The 26,666-nt window shown below is 41.2% G+C and overlaps 1 protein-coding gene across 3 annotated transcripts in view; it reads right to left on the reverse strand.

Annotated features, from left to right (window-relative positions):
* Nucleotides 1-26,666, reverse strand: part of NDRG1 (N-myc downstream regulated 1) — a 39,528-nt gene that overhangs the window by 7,992 nt on the left and 4,870 nt on the right. For 2 of the 3 annotated variants that reach the window (XM_021542386.3, XM_085572580.1), the window contains exons 2-9: nt 18,069-18,147; nt 15,359-15,394; nt 7,988-8,093; nt 6,446-6,566; nt 4,165-4,227; nt 2,501-2,561; nt 1,957-2,043; nt 754-810 (exon numbers count right to left, since the gene is read on the reverse strand). In XM_021542386.3, the coding sequence (XP_021398061.3) occupies nt 754-810; nt 1,957-2,043; nt 2,501-2,561; nt 4,165-4,227; nt 6,446-6,566; nt 7,988-8,093; nt 15,359-15,394; nt 18,069-18,131 (594 nt within the window). In that variant the 5' untranslated portion in view covers nt 18,132-18,147. Of the gene's footprint in view, nt 1-753; nt 811-1,956; nt 2,044-2,500; nt 2,562-4,164; nt 4,228-6,445; nt 6,567-7,987; nt 8,094-15,358; nt 15,395-18,068; nt 18,148-25,085; nt 25,118-26,666 lie in introns of those variants that run through there. The other variant, XM_085572579.1, reaches the window with a different exon arrangement.

Raw genomic sequence — 26,666 nt, forward strand, 5'->3', positions numbered from 1 at the left:
CCACAATTTTCACTTGAAAACACAAATATGTTGTAATGTTTAAATCTCACAATTGCAAAACATGTTGTAGTGCAGATGGTTACAGTCAGACAAGTGTGAGGTTTTAAAACAAACAAAAGAAGATTCAGGGTAAGAAGCCTAATAAATGTTTCCAGGGTGAAGCAGATGTTGAAAGCTTACAAACATGTAATGTGAAACTCAATTTCACAATAGTAAATAACTAAGCTTCGAGGACTTCAATCAGTAACATTTTCAAACAGTTGGGTTCTAAAGTCTTTATAGATTAGTTCCTTGTTCTGCTGGAATGGAGTTTTCCATTGCATTTACTAACAATTTCAGGCACAACAAAATACCCTCAGAAAACAGCCCAGCACTTGGCATTAGGTTTGCACTAGAGAGCTCCATTAATACTAATAACCAGCTGCCACAGAGCTACAAGTACTTTATATTAAAAAAAAAAAATCTGTGGAGTTTCTCAGCTCAGAACATGAGCATATACAACTCTTATACTCATATTTAAGTGTTGGCTGCCTAGACAGGGAGCTGCACCTTTTGGACTTGTCACAACTGAGATACACTTGAGTACTCAGGATACAGAAAACCCCATGGCAGAATTCTGCCCAAAATGCTGGGGGCTCGTATGAATCCCATCTCAGTTTAGATTCATCTTTTGTTGTTTAACTGAAAGCTTCTGCACCCCTCCCAGCCCCAGGAGGTAAATACAGATGACTGAATACATCAGAGGAACATTACCTTTCCAAATAGATGTGAAATGACCATGTCTGGCAAAGCATTCGTCCAACCTGAAATCTGAACAGCAAGATTACCTAAGTAACTGCTATTAACACAGCCCCTGAACACCTTCCAATTATCCATAAACAGACCAGTGGATGTTTCTCTGCTCTCTCTACATGTAGAATATCCCCCCTCAATCCAGCTAGAACACCATTAGGGGTTTGAGTCATTCTCATCAGATGTCTTCACTAATGCAGTTATAGAGGGAACACACTGCTAGGGGAAGAGGTGTATAGGGAATCACTCCCTGCAGGAACAGCCTGGTGCCTGTCACTGAACCCCACTGCCCATTCTCCTCCCTCACAACACACCCTGACAAGGCAATGGGACTGGCATCAGAAGCTCACAGCCCACAGTAAATGCTTCTGCTTTGGAGGGACACAAGAAGATAAGGCACCTGCTGTGCTCCCAAGGTGAGCAATGCTCACCTTGAGAGGTGGAAGGCAGAGGCACAGATATAGAAGAATTTAATGCACTGAGGCATTGGGTGAGAATTGAAATGGATCAGGTTCATTTCAGCAAGGAAAAGTAACTATGTTTCATTTAAATAAGTTTGTCTATCAGTTTATTTTTATAAATTTGATATAGGAATATATTTAGTAACTAAGCCTTGAAAGAACGTTATATCCTGGCTCTGCAAGTTTCTCCTAGGAGTTTCTTTTATGTCAGCATCTTCTGGCTGTATAAACCATCTGTAGCCAATGCTCTTTTCTGAGTCCTTTTGGCACCTAGGACTCACAGATTATTGCAACATGGAGGATGCTGTTCTGGACATTTTTCTGTGCTCTGCTTCATATTTTGGGCTGTGTTGGTAAACAAAGCCATGGACGAGAAAGCACTGAATGCTGCACTACACTTGAAGTTTTCTTGAGAGATGTTTCCAAAACTACCATGTCCAGATAAACTGTTCTCCCCAGCAGTTACGAGCTGTTAGGAATTGTCCCAGTAGCTCCATTGTGCCACATGTACCTGTCTTCTCCAGTACTTATTTTTAACACTAGCCCTGTATGAAGTTTTTTTGCAAATGGAAGAATAAACACAAAAGGAATTAGCCCAGGATGTTTAGTATCTGCAGCCATGCCTTGAAATACAAGACTGCCAAGCTCCTCATGTCCCACAGGCTTGCAGTAAGATTTATTTTTCTAACTTAAAGATGTTTACCTTAGTTGCTGCCCAGTCCATCCAACCTTCAGCACAAGGGTTTACATTAATGAGAACTAATCCCTCCACCATCTCTGCATGGTTTAACTGCAAAAGAAGATCCAAGATTCATCAGATATCCTTTACAGCTCAACAGTCAGCAAAAAAATTTAAATTAGCAAATTATGTCATGGGGATGAAAGTGGTAGATCTAGTTTTATCTTGCAGAAAAGAATCATATGTATGGGGAAAAAAATTCATTAAAGCAATTCAACTGAGCAGCTGGAGAACATTAGGATTTAACTTTTTCTCCACCCTCAGTTTAAATAGAGAACTCCCATTATAAAAACCTTCTGCAAATTAACTGGGTAGAGCCCAGGCCTTAAAATGGAAAATCTAGGTCTTCTGGATTAGCTATCCTGCAGATTGTGGTATTTCACTTAAAAGCTTGGCTTGCATCCTTAACTGGGCATGGCAGAACAGGAATTCTTCATGCACGCTATGGGGACAAAAACGTGTAAGGGAAATCAGGCTTGAGGCTTTAGGGAAGCTCCACAAAACTTACAGCAAATCTGGTTAAAATGTAGGCACCAGCTCCAGTTCCCATTCCTATGATGGTCTTCAGCCTGCACAGCAATAAAACAGAAGAGACAAATGAGGAAGGGTGCTGAAAATAGAATTACAGCAGTAGCCTTCCTCTTTCACATGCCAGTGTGTAGCTGCAGAAGGGAAGGCTCAGCTTGGGCAAGCTGTGGACCCTCAGCAATGTCAGTGGCCCCAGTAATATTTGCAGGACCCCAGTCCTCCTGCATTGCAGGGTAGCAGCTATCCTCACTTATCTTTAAGTAAATATACTGAGAAACCACAGCATTGTTCTGATCCTGGGAGGAAATGATTAGTCTCTGCCAAAAAAACTTATAAGATACAGACCTGAAATCTGCAGCCTAAATACAAAGCTCCCCCATCCCCAGGCTCCCCCTCCCTTCCCCATCACAGCTATCCAACTGGGGCACTGGTTCCTCTCTAACAGGAGGCTGGCAGGGAAACATCTCTTGCTATCCAGTCACTGGGGTGATGAAGTTTAAACTTCATAACCAAACAGGGCAGAGACAAACCAAATATTTGCATTAACTGAAATCAGATTGAAAGCATCGCCTTCAAGGTCTTACAAAATACATAGAAGGGAAGGCTAGACAAAACCACTGAGAAAAACATATTATTCAATGCTTTTAGGAAAATACCTGAGGATAGTTTTAATTCTCATTAGCAATATTAAACCAAGACTTTGTAAATACACACCAGTTGCATTGATTTTCAAGGTACTGATGTTATTGGTCGCATTTTTTTTGTTCAGTTCAACAAAGCTGATGACCTTGTGCCTGACATTAGGCAGTTCAAAAAATACACATCCCCTAAGGAGGGAGTGAGGTAACCTAGCCCACAGTACTGTAAGAGCTGGTTATATTTGTGCATGTTAATGTCTAAACTGGGGGGATGGTCCAGCCTGTGTTTTCCAAAGATGACTAACCCTGAATGCCAAGTTTTCTCTGCTTATTCTAACAACCCCTTGGAGGTGTCTACCTGCCCTCTCCACTCTATACCAGGAGCATGAGCTCCACAGAAGAGGAACCTTTTCAGCTACAGCTCCTGCTAAAGCTGAGCTTTAAGGGAGGAAAAATCCCCAGATCTGGTGCAGGTAGATAACCCAGGAACACTGCCACTAGGTCTTTCAGCACTGGCAACCTGGTATCTGCACTTGGCAGTAGAAGAGGCTCAGGGAGGTCAGACTGACCCCCTAGAACACTCAAGCCACAGAAGCAAAACAGTAAATTTCTTCATATGGGACTGTGCTTTTTTTTTTTTTTCCTCCCTGCTTTACCACACAGGAAAACGTGGGTTGTTACAGTGGGAAGAACAGATTGTCTGTGCCCTGCCCCTGTGAGGGCTATACACAGAGAATACTGGAGGAAGCCCCTAAATTAGGCACATGGGATTTCTCCTAAGTTGCTTCCTGTTTAAAAATAACCAGACATTTCAAAAAGGGCCAAAAAATAAGCTCTTTCAGAAACCAAGGCAAAAGCAATCCATCTGTAACTGAGGAATCCAAAAGAACCACAAGTGTATTTCTAGCAAACAAAATGCCAGAGAGCCAAGCTAAAACAAATGCCTGCTCTTTCAGTGAGCCACACAGAGAGAATGAGAAAAATAAGTAAGCAATTCTGCACTCACCCAAACTGTTTCAGGATTCCAGGAATCATTTCAGCCAGCTGATCCATGGAGGGATACACATACCTAAAACAAGCACGTTTTTGAGGAGTTATGACACCACATCCAGCAGTGCACACTGGCATATTTAGAGACACAGTGATCACTGTAGAGCTTGTTCCAAATGTGGTCATCATGAGATCACCGAGTATATGAGCTGAATTTAAATCAGGAGCAAGCACAAGCAATTTTATCGAAATATGTGCATAATCTATATGAATATTCTATATATTACAGGACAGTAGATGTCTAAGAACGAAACAAATTATAGTGAATCTTTCCCAAGCAAAGTTTACACTGAGAATTTATGAAAAAGTTTGAACAAGAGAGATGAGTTTTCAACCGCATTCACTATGTTTGTATTTCTAGTCGACCATGAAAAAGTTTCCCAGTATTGGATAATCAGAGACTACAGAAATTACTTTTAGATATTTGACAAAAAACTTACATGCATGTTTTTAGGGACACAAACATGACCACAGGATAAATGAGAACAGCTTTCCATTAATACTGATGGAGAAAATGAAGGCATAAGAAAGGCTATGAAACTGATGAAGAAGGCTCAAAAACAGCTGTTTGTTAATGCTCCTGGTCTTCTTAAAAGCCAAAATAAAACTCAGAGAAGGAGATTTTGAGCAAATTCTCAACTGAGTAGCACGTGGAAAAAAATCTATCAAGAGTAGAGCTGGAAAACATCTGCCTAGGATGTATTTAAACCTCTGTTATACCTAATTATTCTCTAGTTTAGTCTCCAAAATATAACCAAACAAAAACCACCAAGGACTGCAAAATATTTTAGTTTTTTAGATTTTATTTTTGGGAAATTAAACCTTAACATGACAAAAGCTGGTCTCGGAGACTTTATTGAAGCCTTTCAGTACTTAAGGGAGACCCATAAGAAAGAGGAGGATGAACTTTTCAGCAGGGCCAGTTGTGATAGAAAAAGGGGTAATGGTTTAAAAGAGGGTAGATTTAAATTAGATCTAAGGAAGTTTCTTTAAAACGAGGGTGGTAAACCCTGGAACAGGTTACCCGGAGAGGTGGTGGATGCCCCATCCCTGCAAACATTCACAATCAGGTTAGACAGGGCTCTGAGCAATCTGATCAAGCTGTCCCTTCTCACTGCAGAGGGGTTGGACTAGGTAACCTGCAAGTTTCCCTTCTAAAGCAAACCATGATTCTATGGCTTAATTTGGGAATGCTGGTCTCCCAGTTGAAGGGCAGGTAGAGACAACACAGCTTCTTACACGACCATCTTGATGACATCAATTCTTTGCCAGCCACAGATCACAAGAGCTGCCCTCTGCAGCTGACAACTCAGAAGTGTTAACACTTGCTCAGGACATGAGGGCTAAGGCACTTAAAAGCTCATGATTTAAACAATGCAAAGACAGGGTGACTGAAATAGCTTTGTAGGCTGCTCTGATAGACAACTGGGCCATTGCAGCTAACAGCAGCATCAGACCAGCTTAAATATTAAGCAGGGAACTAGACTGGCTCATGCAATAAGTGTACTTATAAGCTCCTTAATGTGCAGTTCTTACAGAACAACTGCTCCTTGCCTTGTACCCTCCCCTTGGCTTGCTGGCTGCTCCCTTCCTCAGCCAAGCTGATTCTTGTCCAAGGGGCATCTCAAGGTAAACCTGTCTCACTTGCACTGAACAGGTGAAGCATTTTGGCAATGGCAGTGCTCATGGCCCACAAGGGTTCCCATTGTGCACGGCACAGTCAGGGGTGCACAGCTCTCTACAACCTTCTGTGGAGGCTCCTCACCCTCTTACTGCCCAACTACCTGCATTTGCCAGGAAGGTCATCAACTTAATCTACCACGCTGCCATTTCATAAAGACCACAGATTTATGAGGGATGTTATGTAGAGGTTAATTCTTGTCTTGTTTATAGCAATCATTTAGTTTTCATTTAGTACTTATATTCAGGATATCATTACAAAAGAAGCTAACTCAATATTTAAATTGACAAGGTGTAGATATCTGTTAAGGAATTCCTTTACAAGCAGTCTAGTTAGCAGAGCTAAAACACAAAATTGCAGCCACAAAGTCTGCTGTGAGCTGGCACAACAAAGCACAGCTCCCAAAACTCCAGTACTTAGAAACAGTGTCAGGATTTAAGTTCAAAAGCCAGTTACTGTGTTTGCTGCAAGTACTTTTAAATCAAACTGCAGAGCAAGACTTTTTTCCAAAATGAGGGTAACTATGAAAGCATGGGCTGTTTCCCTGACAACTCACCCAGCCTGGAAAGATGGTGCTCCATCCTGCTGGCCAGGTGCATCCACATGACAGACTGCAAAGTGCTGAGTGATTTCCTGCATATCCTCGAAGTTGAAGAGAGGATTGAAGCAAGTTTTGTCTTGGGAAGGAAAAGGAAATATGAAATAATTGTCTGAAGGAAATATTAAGTTTGCAGCTACAAAAATAATTTATTCATCTGCCATGCAGGTTAATGAAAAGTTGAATCAAGCAGGTCAGCTAAGATTTTCCATCTTATTTTTGTACCAACTAGCAGTATTTACTTGGTACACTTAATTCATCAAAAAATTATTCTTTATGCAAAGTTAAAATACTAACAGAATTTAGCCAAGGGTATTCATCCCAGGTATGTCCTAGATTAAATGATCCATTTCCTTGTCCATTTTCTTTTTTTCTTTATTTATGTCAAGACGAATGTAGGGGGAAAAAAAAATATTGAAGGATAAGATTGTGACTTGTGCTTTTGCCCAAATATTACAAGTTAAACATTATGTGATCAACTGCTGCAGCTCAAGACAAAAGCGTCTTTTTTGGGCTACTCAGTGCCATAGGCTCCAAGGTGATCTGATTTCTGATTTTTAAGCAATATTAATATAAGGAAAGGATTAGCATATTTTCCTTCCAGTGTGGAAAGTACCATCTTTGAGATGCCTAGAAAATGGTTCAATGCTCTGTGTGTTTCTGAATGTCCTCACACAACACATATGCAGAATCTTGGCAGAATATAAAATACTTTTAGCTCAAATCAACTTTAGAAGAATATGCAAGTCCAGAACAACTTTGTAACTGTGGAAAGAAAAAGGTGTAATTTAAAGTTAAGCTCTAGATTTTCTCTACACTGATTCACTGAAAATCAAAATTAAAGATTCTTCCACAAAACACAGGGAGAGAAGCATTTTTTTTGTTTTTTCTTAATAGTAATATTCACCCCCTTGACAGCCCATAAAGATAATCAGGTGTTTTTAAATATTAAAGAAATATTAAGAAACCATGAACTGTGTGCAACAAATAGGACTGACAAAAAAACAAACTAGGGCAGGTCTGGCTATTAACTCATTATATGACAGATAAAAGGCATTTGAAATCTTTTTTCCTAATGCTGGCTAAGGACACAAAGCCTGCACTCATTTCATACTGACTTGACACATAATTCATATAAACCCAAGCAGCACAAGGCTGCTTATCAGACAGGACCCAGAGGCCCAGCAGACTTCTTTTTTCAGTCCTGTTGGCAATACACCTTAGCCTCCCCTTGAGAATCTTTACAGCATTCATACACAGTCACTGTGAAATACCAGGGATCTTTTGCCTATTTAACTGAAGTATTCCAATTATTTACTGAGCAGGGATTAAAAAATCTGAGAATTACACTTGCTATACGAGTTAGGCGCCATGCAACAGCTTCCAAGGCGCACAAACGAGCAAGGACCCGGAAAGGGTTCCCTGACCACTGCTGCTGTCACAGCTGAGTATGGCAGTGCTGTCCCAGAGCCCGTGCTGGGAAAGGCAGAGCCCACTTACGGTTCAGGCCGATGTCGTGGTAGGTGAGGATGGCCGGACGGTTCCCCCGGACGGTGCCGCACATGGTGACGCGCACAGAGCCGTGCACAGTCTCCACATCCTGCTCCTGGGAGAGAACAGCAAGGATCTGTCAGGGGTGGTCCCAGTGCTCCACAGCTGCTGCAGCAGAGCCCGATGGACCACGAGCACATCCCAGGGTCTGCTCTGCAAGCCCACCCTGACACCCCTGGTCTGCCTCATGGTGGGGGCTCTGTGCTGGCATTTTACATTTGACTGTCATCTCCTCCAGTCCACAGACAATTACAGAAGCACCCAGGCTGCTGACTCTAACCAGATGCTGAGTTAAACAGTTTTTAACCATGTTAAAAGGCAGGATAAGAAAAAGAAAGCAGTTGTGATGACACCTAGAATAACAAGAGCTTACAAGTATGACCCTCAGCATTTGCAAAATACAAGTCACCCTGATAAAATATTTCTGATTTCTAGGAAAAGAACTCTAGCTGTGAAAATAACCACTATTTCCCAAAGAAAGCAGCATTAAGCAGGTTGTACATGGTTATTTGCCATAAGGATTTATTACACTGTGAAGCTTTGTGGTTGCAGTAGTCTTCTCCAATAAAATCAGCAGCCACATGTATTTGTTTTAAGGCTTGTGATATACAGACCTGAGCATAAACCCCAAAAAAAGTCTAAAGTTTGCTAACAGAACAAAACCACAAAATTATTCTGGTGCTTATCAGAAAAAACAACATTAAGAATATTTGGTATAACAGCGTTTTGTACTGCTTACTCATCTTAAAGCCAAGGGCACTTTCATTAACAAACCAAAGTCCCCCTGAGCACCATCTTTTGGATCTCTAAGTTAGATGTGTGATGTACACAAAGGATACAACAGTTTTTTGTTTCTTTTCCACTTGAACTTCAGATGGGCACAAACAATTTGGTATTTTGCCAACATGCATAAAGGGAATCACAAACCAACAGTTATTTCTGACACTTATTTGCAGTACAGTTACACTCACATAACAATGAAAGAAATAGATAGGCAGTAGGCAGTGTTTGCATCTCACCAGAATCCTTTATTTACTGCACAGGACACAGACATGATCCATGTCATTCAGTGCAGTACACTGCTTGCTGCTACTGGGCTTGCTTGACTTGTTCTATGCAGCAACACTGAGGGGCAAAGTCCACGATAAATTAAAATCTATCAAAAATTATGCTGTAGAAATCAGAGGTGTACAGCTTCTGCAAAAACCTTTTAAAAAGGTTTGATTACCTTCCAATATCTGGGGCAATAATTAAATCTAAAATCTCAACTCCTTAATTTGATACAAGGAATGCACTTCACATTTTGTTGCAAGTAAGTATTCTAGTCAACACCACCCTACATTTCATCTATTTTCCTTCAAATTACACAATTCCATCAGTTTAAAGTTACAGCTGAGGCAGTGAGTCAAGCTCTATCCCCCCTTGTACATAGGGCAAGTTAAGCATCACTGCTCTCTGAACTACACTCCATCAAAACTCTAATTTTCAGATTCTTTATCTCCTTAGAGACTCATTCCTCTGCATACTCACTGCATTGCTTATCAGGTAAGCTGTGTCTTCCACATCCAGGACCATCCTTAGGCAAAACAGGGTGACAAATCCAGCGAGTCAAACAGAGGACGGGTGGCAGGTTTTTATTTTGCCCCAGCAGGAAACTGGGTTATATAGACAAGCTGCTCTCCTACATAGGCTTATGACTCCCATAATGCCCAGCTGGGGGAACCAAAACAGACTAAATCATGAGGATGTCACTCTTAAATAGGATTTGAGCCAGGTTTGACCAGGGGAAGAATGTACTCAGAGGTCAGACACCAAAGATGAACTAAGTCCCTGCCACACGATGTACAAAGTGCCAAATTTCAAACCTGGGATTTAGCACAGTCTTTCCTGTTACTGTTTCCATCAGATTTTGAGAAGGTTATCTTCATTTCACGTTTTGTTACCTGAAATGCTGAAACACTCCAAACTTACACTAAATTAAGTCAGAATTGAATTATTTCCTAAAAGCCAGGATTCAAACTTCCAGTAAATGCAAAAGACTGAAAAAATAGTGTAAGTCACAGTGATTCTGAACAAAAAAACCAAGGCCTTTTAAATGTTTGATACCTAGTATTTTCAAAGTAGATAAGCACCATTTAGTTTAAAGGATTCCTACATCACCACACTAATATAATCAAGTTCAGCTTTTGGTGGATAATACAGTATTGTACGTTATACACTGAGTAGGTTATTAACATATACCATTAAAATATAATTATAGAAAGGCTTGGGTTGGAGGGGATGTTAAAGATCATCTAATTCCAACCCCCTGCTGTGGCCAGGGATGCCACCCACTAAATCAGATTGCTCAGGGCCCCAGTAACATTCCCCATCATTAATATATATTTGGGTACTGTCATTATACAATGCTCCTAAAGAAATTTGCAGTGCCAGTATATAGCAATTAATAATAGCTGAAATAAATAATGATGGCAATTAATATTTTCCACATTCTACTCCTTTACACTCAGCTAATTAAAAAAAATAATAATTTGGCAACCTCAGAACTGTAATGAGAGTAAGCACTATTGTGTAACACACCTCCTGCTGAGTGGAATATTGAAATTATTTTCTCCTCAGTTAGAGACTAATAGGCATGTCATATAACCAGATTTTATTGCTAGAGCCTTCCAGTAACAACAGTGAAAGTCTAGAACCTGTTTTCTTTGCAGGGAGCACCTTCAATATTCAGGATCATCCTCCTTCATACATGAAAGAAGAAGTCTGTTCATGGTAGATAAAATCAAAGCCTTGAACCTGCACATCCCACTGACCGCCACAGATAACACCTCCAGAACCAGAAACCTGACTCTAGTTCAAACTCAGTGTCAACTAAAAATAGTTCAGAGACAACAGGCGACCATGCTCCCAATAAGTGGCACAACATAGTCAGTTTAACCATTGGCTCAATTACTCATTATTGTCACAGTGAGACTCCCCTAATTCAATAGGGTTCTGCTGATTTCCCATAGCACAAATTCCTAATGGGAAATGCACACAAGGTTCTAAAAAACAATCAATTCAAACCAGTTTGTTTGGTGACATCAACAACTTCCCATCCCTATTGATCCTATTAAAGATCAAGAGATTTGTCTACGTGATGTAGGGATGGATGTTTTCAAAATGCAGAGCACTGAAAACAGATGGCAGCACATCCCAATCAACATCAACATTATAGTAAGAGGCTCTTCACCAACTGATTTGTATTAAAACACTATCTTGGAAAAAAAAAAAAATCCAAGGTACACTAATCCGATAGAAGGATAAAGACAAACACACCATCTGTTCACATCTCTCACTTTAACAGAGGTAGTCTTATCTCAGTGCACTAAACACACACATAAAAATACTTTCAGTACATGCAATTTAAGGGAGGCTGTCTCAGTTTGGAGGACCTGGTAAATCCTAAATAGATTTTATTTTTTGCTTCAAGTGACCTTTTTATTTTTTCATGAGGTTTGAAGGGAAAGACAATTTGTTATCACACAGGAGGTCTCATTTATGCCTTCCCCTCCACCCTGGGTAAGACATGGATTGAAAAACATGTTTATGAACAAGTCATTTTCTGAACTACGGAATACACAACCAAAATATCTCAGACACCTAAAAAGGAAAACTGCTCGTGAACACTGCACATTTTGCTAAATACATCATGTTTTATATTTTCAGTAAAATACTGCATTCCATCAAGATTATTTTAAAGCTTTCAAACATACTTAATCCTCAATTACAATCTCATGCTTTCATTTTAATTCATAATATTATGACTGTTAAATACACCTCCCTTCTCTTGCCTTAGAACTGAGGCAAGAGAAGGCTACAGAGCTTTTAAAGAAGATTTAAATAGCTTTTAAATGTCTAGAAGATAGTATATTTTAGATTCATATTACTTAAGGACTTTATTATAGTAATACCTGTATAAGCTATTTTTTCACTTTTCTTTTTCAATTTCATGGAGATTAAAATTATTTAAGATTTTAATGTGCTATTTCAATGTTGAATTTCAAACCTTTTTTGTTCTGAAGTTCTTTAGCATTTTCTCAACAGCTTTTTTTACTCTAAAATAAAATTTCAATTCATCTTATGCATGTTTTTTCCTAAAACCCCAATGCCCACATTTCCAATTTTCTTTTTTTTTTTTATTTGTTAATGTTTCTATTCTGAATTAGCAACATTAAGAAAAGGTTGTGAGTCTGGTACATTAATAAGGATGATGACTTCAGATGTGACCCTGCTAAGGTGGAAGCCAAGAACAAAGACTTGGCAGGAGGAACTGACGCAGGTCATTGCGATAGCTCTGCCCAGGGATTCTTCCTAGTCCGATTAGCACTGGGTCACCCTGCTCTGCTCCACTCTGGTGATGCAAACCACAGCCACCCCATCTCCTTCTTCAGTGTCCCAAAGGGTGAGGAAATCCACACAGCATCCTGCAACGCCCCAAACCCGGGAATCCCAGCCCTCCTGCCCTCCGCATCAGCTGATTCATCTCCCCTTGCAGCTCTTCCCTTCTCCCTGGACAGGCAAGAGGAGGAGGAAGTAAAGCACAAATGGATCTTTCCTGCCTATAGATACAGATGGCCACGAGTGCAAGGGACAAACACAGACCTGCCCCCTACAGCTGCCACACTGCTCCAAGTTTTGCTGAGTGACTGAGAAAGCAGAGTCCTGATGGACTGAAACAGAGCTGGGAGGATGAACATGCACAGTGACGAGGAGCCAGGGCTCCACTGGCTCCAGAGCTACTGAGCTAGACACTACACACATACATCAAACTGGAAATGCAATTAAAATGTGCTTGGCACGAAGACAACAAAGCCACCCAGGGCACAGTGCCCTGCACCATTTATCATCAATTATCCTAAACACTCCTCTGCTTGAGATACAGGAGACCTTTACTTCAATTTTCAGGTGGGTGCCACAGACATTGTAACACACAAATTGCTGACTGGAAACAGCTCAGAGCTGCCAGTTCTTTCATCTCTTGTCTTGGCCATCCCCTGGTAACTTCAAAGATTTTTTTCTGGAGAATAACCACACACATGTCTTGCAACATGTGCTTTCAGGAGGGCAATATACCACTATACAGTGGCTTGCTCTAAAAATGGAAAGCTGTGTTTAGCTCCAGTCTGTCTAGAACTGCATGTGAAGTAAGAATCTATTTTTTCCAAATCTGAGTAACTAGGTAAAATTTACTCTTGGAAGGAAAGCATGTCATAGACAACTCTTTTCACTAGTGGCAGAAACAGTAATTAACTGAACACTGCTTAGCTGGTTCCCAGAAGGATGGAGGAACATGCAGTGGACATGGTGGACGCCCACACCCATGCACAGGCATTAAATAAGGAGCTCCATCCTGCCAAGCACCAATAGCTTCCTTCCCTGGCCAGGTCCATCCTCTTCCCAAGAAGTTCATGGGAGAGGTTGCTCACTAAGAGCAGGCTTCAGCCTCAGTCCTGAGTGACCTGGGTCCTCTAGAGCCATACAGGAATTTCTCTAATGAACTAAACAATCAAATCTCTCACAGCAGTTCCAAACCACTTTTCCCACAAAACAACCACAAAAGACCTTAAAGAAACACAGGTACTTGTGTCTTTAAGGACCAAAGCCAAATCTCCTTTGCAGTCACAATTCTTAACAAAATGCATTGAGACTGTTCTTCCACATTTTTCCCGAACTAGAACAACTAAAGATTAAACTCTTAAAAAAGACATATCATTAAAAAAAGTAAGAGCTGGCAGAACCAGGCTAAATGACAAGAACCACTGCTCTGGATTAGCGACAGTTAATCCAAAACATGGAGAGAAAAAAAAAAAGCAAAAAGGCTTAGAGAATTTGATCTTGCAAGTTAAAAAATCTATATATACACATGGTTTACAAACCAAGTAACTTATTCCAAGAATAGAAATTAAATATGGGTCACTTCTGGATTCTTAATCAAAAGACTGTAGTATTCCTGTTAGCAGACTTAATCTGGGATTCAATTTACATAGACCAAGTGATCAATCTGGAACCAAAGGGAAAGCTTCTCTCATGCTGTGCACAGTCCTGCAAGAAGCTGTATGGTGACAGTCTTAAATTACATTTATCAAGACCTCAGGCAGTAGATTTCATTAGAAAAAAAAATGAGAGGGAAAATGCAGTATTGGTGTAAACTACAGCTTTGCTTATAGAAGAACCATTGAAAAATGAAAAAAAAGCTAAGATAGCTGTCTCACTTGGTTTCCAAGGAAAAGTCTCAAATTTGTGCTGTATTTTTTAAGCAACTGGCACAACATTGAATGAAAATATATAGACAAGTGCTAATGAAGCACAACATGTAATAAAGTAGAGAAGGGTTATTTCCTTCAAGGACCTGAACAGAGACTAGAACAATTTAATAGCTTTCCCTGGTTCTGCACAGTCTGCTTCCATTTCTACACACCTGGATAAAAATGAGACACCCAGTGAGTCTCTTTTCTCAGTACACAATCCTTATCCTCAGCAGTCTGAAAACAGCACTTACACAGATCATCAGGGCATCTACACCCTCCCTGATCTCCAGCCCAGCTCATTCCAGCCTGGCTCCTGCAGCCATGCAATTCCTTAGCCTCAGCTAAGAATCAGCAAGGACAAACTTCTCAGTCAAAAGCCCAAATGGCAATAAAATAAGCAGAGCCAGGAGAGTGACCAAGTCATCTCTCAAAAGCATGACACTCAGGGAAAGTGAAGGGCCTCCATGCGACCTAGTGCTGTGCTATGAACTTGTATGCTCTGTCTCTAAATAAAAATATAGAAATACCATCACTCCTTTTGCTGACAATACTGATTGCTTAGCACCTTCCACCAGCCCACAGGCTTCAGGAATATTTTGGAAAGTTTCAACAGTATAGTGGGATGCATCCAGAGGAACGTTTCCTCTGAGGAAATGCATGCACACTGCTAATGAAAGCAAATTAACTGGAGGAAGTGTGTGTCCATGTGGGAGGGGAATATATTGTTTTCACCACCACTGCTGAAGAATCTCATTCTCTTAGCAAGAATAGAACTGCTTGCAAACCAGCCACCCCCTTTGACTGAAACTTTCTCAGTTCTAGCCTGAAAAGGCCCCCTGTGGTCCCCTTCACATCACTACAGCACAGCCCCATTCAGACCCCTCTCCCACAGTAACAGCATTCCTGGCAAGCAGGCAGGCCCTTCTGGTCATCTCACTGTTTTCTCAAATGTCAATTCAATCTCCCCTTGTGCAAAAAGAAAAAGATAAAATTAAAAAAATTAAAAAGAAAGAATAATAGCTTTACTTGCCTGAACATCGAAGTCTGGAAGGAGGCGAGTGATAGCCTGTGAAGAGATTTGAAAGCATTAATGAAAGTAACTAACAGCTATGGAAATCTATGCTTGGATATGTTTTCCAGCCCCCCAGTCCTGCAGCTGAGAGCTCTCTCTGCCCATTCAATGAAAGCTCTTCTGGTGAGTATCAAAATTCACCCAAGAGCTTTTAAACCCACTAATCTTCATGGAGAAATGAAAGCAGTAAAATACTAGATTACAGACCAGCAAAATGAAGGCCAAAATCTGGTGCAACATCAGTTATTGTTAAATTTCTGAGCAATACAATCACAAGGAGCAGTAAAATCGAACTTTTCTGCATCACTTACTGTAGCCATGGGACAGCAAACAGCCTCAGTCCTGCCTAGGATGGGAAGCCTCAGCTCAAGAATGCACTGAACACTTGAAACTCAGTTAAGCAGTCATTACTGGGACTTGGTTATGTGGTATGGAAGGTGGGAAGGGTCTTATTCTGGCCAAAATTAGTCTTTGCAGTGTTTGGGAAGGTGTCTGGACACGGAGAGGTCCATTCCACCCTGACACCTGCCATAGCTGCTACTGACAATCTTCTGCACCTGTCATGGGTCTCCACCAGGAAAGGAATTAGGAGAACCTCCCCACCTCCAATAGCTTACAAGGCTTATAGCTTCAAAGGAGGAAGTTACTTTTTTTTAGAGTTACTTTTTTTTTTTTTTTTTTAAGGGAGAAGAAAGAACTCAAACTCTTATTTTCACTGCAGGGCTTAAAACAGAGGGAAGAGCAGCCAAGCAAACACTTTGCAGCATAAAGTGCAAAAGGCCAAAGCTTGAAAAATAATATTGAGATAAAAAGGAAAGCTTAGAATCCGGGCAAGGAGGTCACTCAACCTCAGAGACCCTGGTAAATTGAGGACAGATGTCAAAAGCACCATAGCTTTGTTTTAAGGGACCCTCAAAGCACTGCAGTATAATGTGTAAATCTCACAGCTGTGACTTTTACACAATTAAGGATAGTCTTGGACATGCAGACAACTCCCTAAGATCTGACTGAGCAGAAATAATTTTGCACAGCCTTAGCTTTAGACAATATGCTGTGTTTCACTCTTGCTGTGTTGCTGGTCTCAAGATCTTTTAAACACAGCATTTCAGCCACTGTTGCTCTTGTGGGACCCAGAGCTGAAAGGAATAAGTATATTTGGCACCTGTACCAACAGCATATGAAATAAGGGTGATCATTGCTCAGGAACAAAGATCTTGCTGCAACAGAAACCCAAGCACAACAAGCCAGGACACAATTCCAGAGAGCCTCACCCAATAACCCACTCAAGACCAGCTCCCTTGCTCATCTCACTATGTGCTGAGCATCCTTCAGGGCAAGCATTTCCACTTTCTCAAAAAACATTAACATTCTTCATCTACATTAAAGTCACCACAGACAAAATCAAACTCTGTCCTAGCTCTTTCATGCAGACAAAATTCAAGGTAACATCATGAACATAAGCATATAGGGCTCCTTGTGAAGACTCCAGCTTTTGGCCTATGTGCTACAGAAACCTGAGAAGTTAATCAGTATTTTAAGATATTCCTGAACTTTGAAGCAAAGGTATTTCAGTACCAACAGGACTTCTGCTTAGAATCAGCTTTGCTTTGGTAGTTCTGAACAATATGGGCATTAAAAAGGGGTTTTAGTTTCTGAAAAGTTTGAGCGCTGCATTCAGTGGTATCCAAACAAACTCTGCTTTCATGCAATGTCCTTGGCAAAGGAGCTGTGTTTAAAGTTTCTCTAGCCATTTCACTGCAGTCACAAGTGGAAATTATTTTCTGAAGTGTTTAAATAAAAGAGGGAGGGAATAAAAAAGAAAGCAGCAGATAGAGCAATGAATTCTAGTGTATAAGACCAAAAAAAACTCAGCATATTTATATACATGACTGTCAAGAAAAAATGTCAGTGGGAACAAGAGAAAAATCTTTGTTTTGTTTCAAGAAAATGTTGAGATGTTTCTTCTCATATTACAGTGAATTTTTTGCCATGAACATACCAAAGCACAGCATATAACTACCACTGAAGAGTCAGATAGCCACTGAATCCAGATGCTGTTGATAGGGTTTTTGTTTTTAAAAAAAAAAGTCCAATAAAGAGTGGAAAGTAGTATAAAAAGGTCACCAAAAAAAAGAAAAAGCTATGTTGTTTCTGTGCTGCAACTCCAGTGGCTGCAACAGGCTGTGGGTTGTACACTCCCAGCTGGCTGTAGCTCATAGCTCAGTGCACTCAGGACAAGAAGGGGCTCAGCACTACCTTTGGACTCAGCTGTGTCCAAATGAAATGTAAAGGCTCTCTCTGTGAGAGGCAGCTGACAGAGCAAAGTCTGTCTTTACACTGAGAAATGTGTAGCTGTTGAGGCATGTACATGAGACTGCCCAATTGGCATCATTTGATACAGCTAAAGACACCCCAGAGCTGTTATTACTCTGAGAAGAAAAAATGTCACCATCACACTAAAAGAACAAAACCAAACAAGAATAATTAGGGCCAGTTTTACATTTTTTTTTTAAAAAAAGCCAACCCAATGAACTATTCTTATTTAATCTCCAGTTTTTCTGTTCTTCTTCCATACAACATGTCCAAAATAATCTAAGCCCACACTTGCAGTTCAAAAAGCAGTCCTGACAGAAAACACAGAAGCTCTAAAAATCTTTAGATTAATTACCTCCTCCTTTTCCACCAGAGGTTTCACCTCTGCAAGGTGAGCATCCTGGAACTCTGTTGACATGGTCAGTAGCTGATATCTGCAAAAAGGAAAAGAGATTTGTTCTCAGCTTGCATCAAAGATTAAATACAGGAACAAGTAAAGATCCTGCTCCACCCAGCCCCCACAATGACCCACTCTTTCAGGTTATAGTTTAAAAGACCTCTGCAAGAAGATTATAAATCTCTTGTAAAATGCCTCCCTGGTTTATTTATATACACACTCCTGCACAATATGAGATTAAAGAAATACCAAGGCTGCAAGATCAAACAGAAGTTTGGCAGCTTCAAAGCAGGGAATGCTGAAGAAAACAGGGTAGGGACAGCAGAGAAAACCATGGAAACTGTCATTGCATGGGTGAAAGAATACATAGTCAAATCTGCATGACTACCTATTGAAATGTGCTGGAAGAGTTGTTTCCGAAAACATTTTTTTTAAGGGTATACAAGGCTCCCTCACTATCTCCCAGATTTTTACGGTGAGAAAAATCAAACTGGACACATATTAGCATCATTTTATTGCCAGACTGATGTGCTCCATTCTTCAGGACAGATAAAAATCAGATACTCCTTTAAGTGGACACCAACAAGATTCATGCAGTAATGCTTTTTCAGAATTGTCAAAGGAAGGAACAAGACTGCTGTATCCTGCTCTCGGACAGGACTGGCATTGTGATGTCCAGCCCCCAGCTGCAGGAAGCTTAACTGGGAGCACAGACACAGCAAACTGCAGGAGAGGTGATTGCCAAGGCAAACAGAGTCAGAGGTCATGGCTCAGGTGCAGAGCACCTTCTGCATTTGTCCAGACTGGGACAGACTTCTCATTCCTTTGACAAGGATAAGGTACCAGAGTCAGAGGGCTGTTCCCTGTGACACTCTAATGAATGACTAAGAACAGCTCTCAAAAGAGATCCTAGAACTGCTGCAGCAGCAAGTACAGAAGTCAAAGTCTTTTTATTACATCTCCTTTAGTCTGATAGAAAAATGCATATCATGTGGGGTTTGGGCATCTTTAATAAATTTCCAATTTTGTCCATCTACACATTTATAAAACAAATTAAATATTTATTTTTAAAGAAAATTTTAGAATAGTCTTAAGTAAAGCATATGAGTAAGAATACTCAAAGCAAGTCAAAAGCCTGAAAAATACTTAGGAAATCTTGATTAAGTGTAACTGAACACATTTCAATTATTTTTGAAAATAAGCATAGAACTACGGAACACAATTTACATTGATTCTTTAAAGCATAATTCCCCATCTCCTGACTTAAATCTGATTTAAACCCATCATGCTGTCTACATAAATAACCTGATGGCTCAGGAAGGGCTGTGAGGCCCACAGGAGCACCCAGGCAGTGGCAGCAGCATTATTTTTCACTCTGCCCCAAGGGTTGACTCAATGCAGTTGTCCTTGGGCAAAGATGCTCTGGTGACAGTTTGCAGGGCAGCTGGATGCTGCAGAAAGCCACAAATGGACACACTCAAGACTAAAAGAGTTAATGGTGGAAAAACTGGTGTGTCCATTCACATTCAAATAGCTTTGGATTTTAGAAGCTCTTATTGCTAGCTATGCAATTAGAGAGATTTTGGGTAAAAATTAGTCTGTGGATTTTAAGCTTAGAGAAATTTTTCATTAATATTTTATACCACCAGTTGAGGCATGAAGACAGAACCAAAACTAACCCCACTGCCAGGGGTACAAAGCAGTACTTCAAATTCACAAGATGACATCAGAGGTACTTTAAAAATCATAAGACCCAACTGACTCTGATTCACCCTTTTCTCCAGGTTTTCCATTGTATTTTGTCTGTTACTAATTTTAATCATTAAGAATAAGCAGGGAAAAAAAAACCCACAAAACTTTGAAAATACGCAAGTGACATTTTAGCAAATATTACACGTTTCTGTGATTACAGCCATGTATGTAGTCTGCCATTCTACACAGTGAGACATTGGGCACAGCAGAGAGGAAAAAGAAATGCTGTTGCAATATTTGGAGATTGAAAGATTCACAAGCAATGGCACCTAAGAGCTTTTTGTTTTTAATTCAGCAAGTCCTGTTAAGACAAATACCTTGATATTGCACCTAATTCTGCAATAGAGATTAGAAGTGCAAGAGACTTTTCTGTGGTTTGCCCAAAGGTGAGGAGAGTAAGAAGCCAGGCCCCTGCAGTTTTCCACTAAGAAGGGGCTCGGGGAACAAATAGAAATGTTTGTGGAATAGAAATGTTTACATGGGGTAGTTTTGGATTTTCAGGGACTCAGAGCATTGACTACAAATGAGCAAAAAAACTGTGCCAAAAAAATAACAAGATGGATTCTTTTTATAGCCTTGAAAACAATCCTGTTTTCATAATAGTTCAAAGTTGTTGCTCTGTGTTTCCGAAAGAGCCGGCATTAGGAAGTACTGACCAGCAGATTGCATGACTGCCACCAAGTTTGCTGAAAAAAAGCCCTACCTTCACCAGGTTCCCACTTTTGGAAAGATACCATATCTTGGAGCCACAGTGTTTTCAGATCAGACATTTCCATGCTCTGGGTGTTCCTTCTGTGCATCAGGAATACCTGGAACATTCCTACCAAGCAGCAACCTTGCGTCAAGGCGGGATAACAACACACTGTTTGTTCACAAGAGCTGGCAAACAAAGCCCTGCTATCTGACAGCACTGTAAAAAACATCTTATTTTCTAAGGAGAAAGATGGGAAAGTGGCTTTGTACCACCCTTGTTCAGCACAAATTTTAGACTTTCTAAATAGGTGCTTTGTGCTGCCCTCTGTTCTGTGACAGGGCAGCTCAAAGCTAACGTATCTGCATAACTCTCCTAAATAGATAACCATACAAGCATCCCTTTATACACATTTCAAAGCACTTCCCTCACAGATGCCTTCCAAAGACAAAGTTCATTTATATCTGGAAGCAATAGTGTAAAGTTGCCAGCTTGGAGAAAAACAACTTTTTTTCACTCTGCTTGTCCAATTCAGCCTGCTGAGAGGTCTAAGTTCTCTTCTCCAGGACAAGCCACTTCCACCCAATGGCCACCCACCACCCTGTACCCAGGTACCATCTTTTAAAATAATTATACTTCCAAGATAAAACTAAATGCTTAAAACACTTCTGAAGTGGCAAAATGCTTTAAAAGTGATGGCATATCTACCTTTGCCAGGTAGTAGGAAAGGCATCAGACTTTAGGAAGCAAGGAAGGTGTAGGGTAGGGTAAAGCAATCTGTGTTGTCTAATTTCATTCAGAGGCTTTTCTATGCACCCCTTCCAGCCCAATCCCACTGCTCCAAAACCACTACAGGGACTGGCTAGTAGCTCAGGAATTTCTATCAGAGCCTGATTATTTTGATATTAAAAGTTCAGAATACTTCCCCTCTCCCTATGTATCATTGCTGGAGGGACAATCATTGCCACAGATTTGTTTTGGTAGCAGAATGTACAGGATAAATGTGCAACCTGGCTTTGCATAACGGAGATCCCAGCAAAGAGGCCAAGAAGGCACCCATCAGGCCACCCTCAGACCCCTGCAATGCTGCAGTGGTAAATACCAAATATTAGGTATGCATATGTGAAACCAAATTTCAAGCACAGCAGCAAAACAAGTTCCAAGATCCCCCATTTCAAACTTCCTATTTCTGAAGGCACATACAGGGTTGTGCCATGGGGTGCATAATCAAACACAGCGGCCTCACATCCATGAAGGGCCTGGGGGAACTGCTACCACCTCTACAGAATTTCTCTGTCCTCACACCCAACCATTTTTTATTTATGTACTATCATAGAAAACAAAGAGCAACAAAAGCCTCCTGCCTGAGAGTTTCATAAAGAAGGTAATTTCCTCAAATTTGCTTGTTTAAACACTGGCAGCAGAGATTATTCTGCTTTTGAGTACTGGTGTGTAGAAGGGTAATCAGAGCATCTTGATGGCATCTTCGTCTCTGCAGGCTGATCAAGCAGGAGGGACAGTAATCACTTTGCATGTGGGATTAAATGCTCATGAGCTTCTAATGGTAAAGTGGGAAACAGCTGTGGGCACTGAGGGCCCCAGCTCCCAAGAGCTGCTGTTCTCTTTGGAGAGAGGGGCCATGTGAAACTTGTGCTCCAGGACCACAGGTGAAAGGTGTTTCCAAGCCAGTCACATCATTCTGCACTTTATCCCTTGAAAGCTACTAGTTCCTCTTCACTGTCACCAAAGAAGGTAGGAAGGACAGGAGTGGTTGAGTTTTGTGCACCTGTAGCAGCTCCCAGAACAATGATGCAAAGACGAGACAAGGATGGAGAGACCTAAAATGTCTCCAAAGCCCTGAAAAACTGAATGGGTAAATATCCACATTAAAAAAACTAACCAAGCATCTCAGGCACCTGACAATGAAGGAAAGTTACTGCAAGGCTCAAACAGCCTTTGAGCCTTCCACACCCAATTAGACTTCTTCCAGTCATTAACAGTAAATGCTGTAAACTTGTCTGACTGGCCTAACATAAACATGGTTACTGCAAACTGGAGGCAATCTTGGAAAACAACTTGTCTCCACTAAGCAGAAACTAAACAGAGACCAGTGGACAGCAAGACAAGATGGTTCATAGCACCCATGTGTGGTTACAGGCCATAATGCATCTCTAAGTGCAGTTTACATCTCAGGTATTTTATAACAAAATTCACAAATTTAATCCTCCTGTTTGTGAACCAAATGATTCATTTGCAAGCATCCAAGCAGTTCATGCATAAGCATCTGCCCCCACTCTGCCCTGTTTAATCTACTCTTTGTTACAGGCGTTGGTGTCACGAGGTCCTTTGTGTTCAGTTACTGCTTTTCTCTGTCATCGTTCCTCACAATAAATTATGAAAGAGGTTTTTACAGCAGTTTCTCTGCTTTAAAAAAGGCAAATGACTTTTGACATTTAAGTAGGATCTGAATAAACATTTTGAGGAGGAAGTGTCAAAAGTTGAAGACACTCAACTACCTGGGACTCTCCGGGCTTCCTTAGCCTCCGGTTACGCATTATCTCCATTTGCAACTAAAAGTTAATAACCTGAGACAAAGGAAGTTTGCAAGCAGAACCCTTAAACAGCCTGAAGTTTCAAATGAGAAAAGGTCAGAAATCAAAGCATTAACCTAAATATTATCAGGAAACTGAAAGTTATGCTGCCTGGTGGTCTCCAGTTCACAGGTGTCCTGAGAGCTGCTATCACCTGGCCCTCTTCAAGCACAGTACACTGCTGATACTCAATTTCATTACCATTTTACTTTTCTTTCAATCCTCTTTGTGAGATACTCAACCAGCATGTTTTCATGATGACTCTAGTTGAAAATGAGAGCTGGCATCCAAGAAAATAAAACAAATGCAGGTTGTTAGGAGAATAAAGTAACATAACAGTGATTTTTTTTTTCAAGCCAAAAACCCAAGAGCCTTAAGTTCTAACCATTTTTTAACTTTACACTTATGCTATGTGCTAATCAATCTGATTAGGAAACCAAAACCCTTCAGCCAAGGACTCAAGCCCTGTGCCAATAACAGCCAGGTGAAGCCACAGGGAGACAGCTGCAGGGACAGAGCAGCAGCTGACCCAGCACTAAGGCACAGCTGGGGAGTCACAGCATCTCCCCCAGCCCCACCTGCCAGCACCTGGGACACTCTCCTGCAGTGAGGGAGGAGATCTCCAGGCTCAGCTCCAGCCCACCTCCCCCAGCTCATCTCCACTCATGCCACAGGCCCCAGTGGCTGATGGACAGAGCTCAGCTGCGGTCACTCCAGGATCAGACACAGCCCTGAAACTGCCAGTCCCTCACTCCAGGAGCTGGTCACCATCCACAAAACCCTCTGGCAACTCCAGAGAGCAGCACCAAAACACAGGGAGCTGGAAGCAGCCCTTCTGCCTACCCCACAGATGTTGAGCAAGAAATTGTTGCAATGCAGCTTGCACAACCCTCTCTGTGGGATGCCATGAAGAATGTTCCTTAGAAAGCTTGAGGTCCTTCCATGTTCACAGGAGTAGAAGCTGCCTGTGGAAGGGTTGGTGAGCTGGCCAAAGGACACCCTGCTGTCCCCATCACTGCTTTGCTGGACACCCCTGCTGTGTACCCCCTCCCAGTATAATGAACCAGCTCTCTCTTCCTAGCTGGCAGGGGAATGGAATGATTTAAATGCCTTAGGGCTTTTTCCTGTTGTAGCAATCCCTAATGCTACCTGCACTACAACGTCACAGCTCCATGCGGGACAGATTACAAACCTTCAAAAATTCATGTTTACCTGAAATTGTCTCGGGTCACACATGTAACAAATGGTTCTGTCTGATAATGCAGAGAAGTGTTCAAGGCCAGGCTGGATGGGGCTTTGAGCAGTCTGGCCTGGAAAGAAGGGCTGGAACTGGATGATGTTTAAAAAGGCAGATTTTCCCATTCACACTGGTGCCAGTGTTGTGCTTTAGCTTTAAGGGGGCTCCAGGCCACGGGTGGCAGCACTGGAGGGTGTAAAGGATGAACAGCAATCAGCTGCTTTCCCAGGCTTTGTTTCCTTACACCCACTCTGCCAGCCAACCTGTCTCCTTCCACTGCCCTCTGCATCCACCCCACTGCTCCTTCCACTGACCACGCACAAGGGTCTGAAACAAAGATTAAAGGTGAGGCACTGATCCAGGACCTGACACCTGCTCTGTACTGGGGTGTGGGGCTGGGCTTTGGGGACAGAGGTTATAGCAGAAATGTTATTAGGGGGCAGATCAGATATTTCATAATATGGAAGACACAGCTTCTGCCACAAAGATTACAGTCTAAACAGACAAGAAAAAAGCCATTGTTCCTGCAGCTCACGAGTGTCAGGGCATGCTCCCTGCCCCCTCCCATTCTCAGTCTGCCATGCTTTAATAGCTCATAGCCGCTGCCCAGCTGCAGCCGCTTCAACAAGTGGGTGGTTCTGTCAAAGTTAGAGGCAAAACATACTGAGATTATTCCAGAAGGGAGAGGTTCATAGCATACTCACAGATGAGGAATGTTGTCTGCCTCTCTAGGTTGCACCCCTGCAAGAATATAGTGGGTTCTTTTTATAAGTTTTGCATTGTCACATTGATGTTGCAACGATGAGGACTTGAGTTACAAAGCATCACACCTAAGGCTGATGATGTTTCTTATTTTACATTTATTTATGAGGTTGTACTATACAAGTTGCAGCTTCTGAGTACACAGATGACTCGTTCTACAACCTATCAAAATTGCTTGGTCATTGCTATTACAAGTTCTCTTTCTAACCCCTGCCAAAATGTCTGGGCACTTCCATCATGAGTGCATGAGGGTTTTTGCTTGTTTGTTGAGGAGAAAAGTATAATTTATGGATATTATTCTGTTCCCATGCATGGTCAATTTGCTTTTCTAGGATGAACTTTAGCCTTCTAGAGCTTAATCTGAACTCAAACTTTGCACAAATGGCCATTGTGTTAAGACATATCTTTCATTCTTCCCAAGCAAGTCCCTTTATAAAATTACCCAAATTTAAGCATTTTCACATGCTGCATTATGTGGGACTACATCTGGACAAAAGTCTTCCACTGCCTGGAAATATACAATATGATCTTCCTAAGGACTGAGCACACAGACTGTGCCACAACAAGTGGCACTGGTGAGGAAGTGTCTAAATCAGCACCAGAACACTCCTTGCTCCTCAAAACAAGCCATTTCAAAATCCTTCAAAGTGGGCAAAAGGCAATTCACCATCCTTAGCTTACTACTTATTTCAAAGCCTTACCCATATACACTCCAGATTAGTGCCTATCACAGGCAGAGAACTTCCTTTTCACTTTTCAGGTTGTGTTTGCAAGAAGGGTTGGAGTCATACAATGCTTTTATATAGCACTGTTTTTATGTAAAATATCATAAAATTCATAGTGCTTCACATGGGGAAAATATGATGCTTTAAACTGAATCATCTAGCAAAGAAAATATAAAAGGTCATCATAAAATTCTGCAGTGCTTCTACTGCTAGTCCCATAGTCCAAAACACCACAACTTTGTCAAAGGATAAAAATACATCTTAAAATTTATTAGGGATATGTTACAGTACATGCAAAGCAAGTTTAGAGCACTCCAGAACTACAGCAGCAGGAAAATGACATCGTGAGTTTGACAGGGTGCACACGAGCTTCCTGAAGGAAGCAACCCAAAAACCCACAGCAAGAGCAATTGTTCCTTCCTTTAACAGTGCATTTCCCATCTGGATGTCTGTGTACTGTGTTCACAAAGAAAAGTTCCTTTGAAAGTTGCATCCTACTTTGCTGATTACTTTTCCATTACAGATTATGCCTACCAGTAAACATACTACCAGATGTTACCACATTTTTGTCACATTGCCTCCATCTACAGAGTCTTCATGAGGGCATTAGAGTTTAAGATCCTTATTACTTAGTTTGTGCTTTCTAAAACTCAGAATTTCTTAAAGTCAGGTTGTAAGAGTGGTGAAATGGCAAGGACAGAAAAACCATACACACACAAAAACCACCCAAGGAATGGCTGAAAGCAAATGGAAAGATTTGTTTTGCAGTGAGTTGGGTTTTCACGCTGCACTAAGTCC

This window comes from Lonchura striata, chromosome 2, assembly GCF_050655825.1.
Source record: "Lonchura striata isolate lonStrDom1 chromosome 2, ASM5065582v1, whole genome shotgun sequence".
Lineage (NCBI taxonomy): Eukaryota > Metazoa > Chordata > Aves > Passeriformes > Estrildidae > Lonchura > Lonchura striata.